The 4,862-nt window shown below is 42.4% G+C and overlaps 1 protein-coding gene across 1 annotated transcript; it reads left to right on the top strand.

Moving 5' to 3' along the window:
* The first annotated feature begins 633 nt into the window (after positions 1-633).
* Positions 634-1,860, top strand: LOC108578982 (fork head domain-containing protein FD4). The gene has a single exon (XM_017942407.1). The coding sequence runs from the start codon at positions 634-636 to the stop codon at positions 1,858-1,860; it is 1,227 nt and encodes a 408-aa protein (XP_017797896.1).
* The last annotated feature ends 3,002 nt before the right edge of the window (positions 1,861-4,862 follow it).

Raw genomic sequence — 4,862 nt, 5'->3', positions numbered from 1 at the left:
CGCCGCCGTCCCCCGCGCCGTTAGATTACGGAATTCAGGATCAATATCCATGGTGGTAGGTGTGGCGGATGGCAGAGGGTTCCATCTTCGACCGTCCTCTCGGTGCTTATTGGTCGGAGGATCGGTAGACTGTAGAGCCTGAAGCCCGTGCACCGTTCTGGGTAAACGGGCGGAGCCTGCTGTCTCTCCCCTAGACCTAGTGGGGAGAAGCCATCGGTGCTCTCCTGGCAGACGGCCGAATCGTAAATCATGACCAGTCGGTCGCTCGGAGCGCATCGTGACAAACAGGCTGAAAACCGTTGGAAAACATCGGGCCCCCGCGATCGATCGCACTCGTCGACCGGCCGATCATTAATTTCGTTTTCACGACGTTGTTCGCGCGCTCCTTGTGCTCCCCTTTACATCAAGATTAATCGTTCGTAATTTACGCGTGTCAACGTCGTACAGTGAAATTAGTTGACGATTTATCAAGAAATATTTGGTTCGATGCCCGTTGAGAAAATCGAACGAGCATCGTGAAGTTTTCATGTGAAACGTGTGCGCTAACTGTTCAAGTGATCGATTTCTCCGACGTGTCGGAAGATCGGGAAAGATTGTAAATTAAGAAAAGGTTGCTATCTGAAAGAAACTATCATGTGCAGTAACGAGAGTCCACCACCGGCGAAAGAACCACTAGCCGTCGGATTGGGTAACCCTATGACTGGTTTTTTGCCCGGTCTCGAGCACTATCGTCTTCAATTGTACCACTACGCGATGGCGGAGAGGCTAAGGTTAGCTCAGCAGCTGCACCCTCAGCATCCAGGAGTCGGCCATCCCCCTTCCAGCGCTCCTACGCATCTTGGAATGAGTCCAGGGTTTCCGGCGCCCTTGCCCCTGTATCCGGCAGCAGCGGCCGCTGCCGGATATCCAAGTAGATTAGCTTTATCCATGGCGCTGTTGCATCCTCATCATCAACGGATACCGGAGGAACCGAAGCCTCAACACAGTTATATCGGTCTAATCGCCATGGCAATTTTATCCTCTCCAGAAAAGAAACTAGTGCTGTCAGATATTTATCAACATATCCTCGAGCACTATCCGTACTTTCGAACCCGTGGTCCAGGCTGGCGGAATTCCATCAGGCACAATCTTTCGCTAAACGATTGCTTCGTGAAATCTGGCAGAAGCGCCAATGGCAAAGGTCATTACTGGGCCATTCATCCTGCTAATCTCGAAGACTTCCGTCGCGGAGATTTCAGGAGACGCAAGGCTCAAAGGAAAGTCCGTAGACACATGGGTCTTGCAGTGGACGAAGAACCAGATAGTCCAAGTCCTCCACCTTTACCAGCCACTCCGCCTCCCCCTGCCACGCTAGGACCACCAGTAGCCTCTCAACCCATGCCAGGCATCTGGACACCCCATCACCATCATCCTCATCACCAACAACAGCAGCAACAGCAACAACAGCAACAAACCTTCCAGAGTCAGACTCTACGACAGTCCTCGTCCTTTCAACCATCCAGAAAAAGGCAATTCGACGTGGCGTCACTGTTGGCACCTGATGATCAAATCGAATCTGATCTAAGGCCAACTAAGACGAGGAGGTTCAGCTGCAGCGAGGACGAGTTACATGATCTCCAGGAGCCTGATCAGGACGAGGAGGACGTGGACGTGGACGTGGTCGCTGAAACGAACGCTCTACCGTCGCCTAATACGCCGTCGGCCAGTCCAGACGCCAAGATCATCTCCACAGTTGGACACTGGACCAATCAGGGTATACAGAACAGCAATCAACAGATTTCCGGGCTGCATCTTCAGAATCATCTGCAAGCGAGGAATTACTATGTACCGGCCACATCTAGTACCGGGCCAAGCGTCTAATGGCGGCCACGTTCATCCCTGTTGACGTTCGTCATTTTCGTGATTTCTCACCAGTTTCCAAAATGAGACTGTTCGTAGTTGCTCGATCGGTCCTCAAGGCGATACGCAGCTGCTGGAAACTCGCGTAAGCGATGTTCTCAAGTGACCAAGGTGACAAGTTTAACCCTTTGAGTGCTACACGCGGTCAACACAGACTATGATGAGACGTCAGTATAGACTGGAAAATGTGTTGAAGAACGAGTCGAAACGTATCGCCTATTTTACAGAGTAAACAATCGTACGAGTGATTTCATTATACGTGATATGATTGAACGAACAGATCTGTTCAGCTACGAACTTTCCTGCACTCAAAGGGTTAAATAGACCCTTTAGCGATTTTTCATTAGATAAGATTCGCCTAACTCGAGGAATGTTTTGTTGTCACTAGCTGGTGCTAGTTAGTCGTGCCAAATTGCGAGACTCTTTTTTAGTTCCTCCGACTACGCTAATTCGATCCCCTGTCTCGGAAGATTTAATGGTTATTATAATTGTCTTTGTATATATGATAGTTTTGTTATTTGATTGCAAGTCAACGCGGTGCAATACGGCTCATCAACTAATTCGTTCCTTCGTTTGGTGCGTGTTTTTAACTATAAATCCTCCGTTTCCCCGAATCACCTAATTAGCCGGTGTCTTGTCACTTCGAGTTCGAGTCCGGTACTTGAATTCATGTATCGTGCAAATGTACTATATAAATATAAATGTTTAAGGAGCGTGCGTGTAGTCGGAGATTTTCAGATAGAATTCCACTCAGCGTCGATGTTTGACGATTATTGGATACCGTGGATCGTTAACCTTTCACGGGATACTTTACGACCGAATTCTCGAACGGATTGTACGGTAATTTAAAGAAAAAAAAAAAAAAATATAGGAGGATGATGAATTTTATACGTGAAAGGTTAACGTGCACGTATTTGTACGCGATATCGATAACGAATCGATATTATTCGTGCCAATCGTGGGATTCTAGCCGCGAGATTAAGGAAAATTCGTGTATATAGTGAGAGAGGAGCCATAAAAGGGAGGATGATGTCGCTCGATACGTAATTTCGTACGTTTCACGGTAGTATGAAATTCCAATGTGGGGCATTACATCAGACTGAAAGCGGACCCGCCTGTTCAAAGTGTAATATAAATCGTTTGAAGGTTTATCGATAGTCTCGTCTTCATTATTAATCCATATATCGTCTCGAACGATAGAAAACGATGTACCAAGAATATATTCTGTGCAAGCTCTCGCCCCTCTGTATGTATGTATGTATGTATGTATGTATGTATGTATGTATGTATGTATGTATGTATGTATATGTACCTATATATACGTGCCTACGTATAATTGAGATGTATCACGGTTGACACAGACACAAACATGAAGGAAGTCATGAACATTATAGACACACATGTACACAGGCATATCGCGTGGTACGATCGTTCGTAAGTAAATGAAAGAATACACGGTTTTTTAAAGATTACCTCAAGGAATACAGATACGTCGTCGACCTGTCTTCTCTTGATTCTCAGCGCGGAACTGCCGCATCTTGATGCAATTGAAGCTGAATAAAGTTTCTGTTCCCATGAATTTTCGATTCTTTTGATTCTCTGTGTATACCTGTCCCCTCTTTTCACGCATAGATAAGAGTTAACGTGAATAAGTAATAATCTGACGAGATATTTTCAAACTTATATGTATTTAGGAATAATTAAAGTCGATGGGAGGCCTGATTAGTCATGAATTTCTTTTGTTTAATAATTTATTTGTGTAATTTCGCGGTTAGAAGAGTAATTGTTGAAGGAATTTACCTTAAATTCGAGGCGATAATTTTCTCCTGTTAGTGCATTTCTTGTTTTTGAAACTTTTAATACATTTCTTAAAGAAAATGCTTTCTTAAGTTGTTCGGAGAATACTTTCTAAGGAATTCAAGTACAATAATTGGTTTTCATTTATTTGGAGATAAAAGTTAGGCGACTCAAGCGAATTTTCTAGAATGTAGAACGTCGTTATTAAATTTGAAAATACTGAAGTGAACAATTACGACGGCTGAATTCTTCGTTTCTCATTATTTCGCCTACTTTATTTTTACAAAGAAGATTATGTTACTCGTTCGAAATCGAATTTGAATTTATTCTAATTGAAATATTAGATAGGTACATATAACCATTCGAAAATTTATTTCAAAGAAAATGATTGGATGGACAAGTAGGTACCTTGATTTAAAAAAACTTCAAAATATTTATTACTGTATAAAGATTATCAAATTCGTTCATGTAACATATGAAGAGGTTTAAACTATACCTCAGTAACGTACAATCCTCCACAATATGAGTTCAATGAACTTTGACTAACGAGTGCATGCAATTATATTTATATCGATGCAAACTTAACTAATTATGAAGATCTAATTTACAAACAATTACTATTATGCAACACATTAGCTGTTAAAATCATCAACTCTTCAAGGGAACATGCAGCTACACTTATCAATTTCCTAATGTAAAAGCATGATAAAGAAAAGGTGAAGTGCCATGAAGGAGACATCTTCTTCTCCTTGTAAGCTACCGGTAGGAGCATTATCGCGTCCATAGTTCACACACACAAACTGACATAAAAATCATTTAACATTCAGCAAGAAAAATTACCAAAACGAAAAAAATGTTTTCATATATTATTTAAACAAATGATTCGTTTTTAAAATACTTCGTGTGAATATATCCCCCGTTCAAAAACACACTATAAGGACAATGGACGTTTCTTTAGATCTTCCCAATTCTCGAGATATTCCAGAAAATGTGTTTTCAACCCCTAACTTTAAGGGCTTTTCTCATCCCTTCAATATGGACAATTGCAGATACAAAGAATACATGTCAAATACTTTTTCATGAACTATCCCTCGTATAATTTTCGTTAAAATCGGCGTGTGTGGGTTCGACGTGTTCTTTTGTCAGAGGCGTCACTAATACGCCGT

This window comes from Habropoda laboriosa, unplaced genomic scaffold (assembly GCF_001263275.1).
Source record: "Habropoda laboriosa isolate 0110345459 unplaced genomic scaffold, ASM126327v1 scaffold30, whole genome shotgun sequence".
In the NCBI taxonomy this organism is placed as follows: domain Eukaryota; kingdom Metazoa; phylum Arthropoda; class Insecta; order Hymenoptera; family Apidae; genus Habropoda; species Habropoda laboriosa.
Note: the sequence above shows the minus strand (reverse complement) of the source record. Positions and strands in the feature narration are given on the sequence as shown.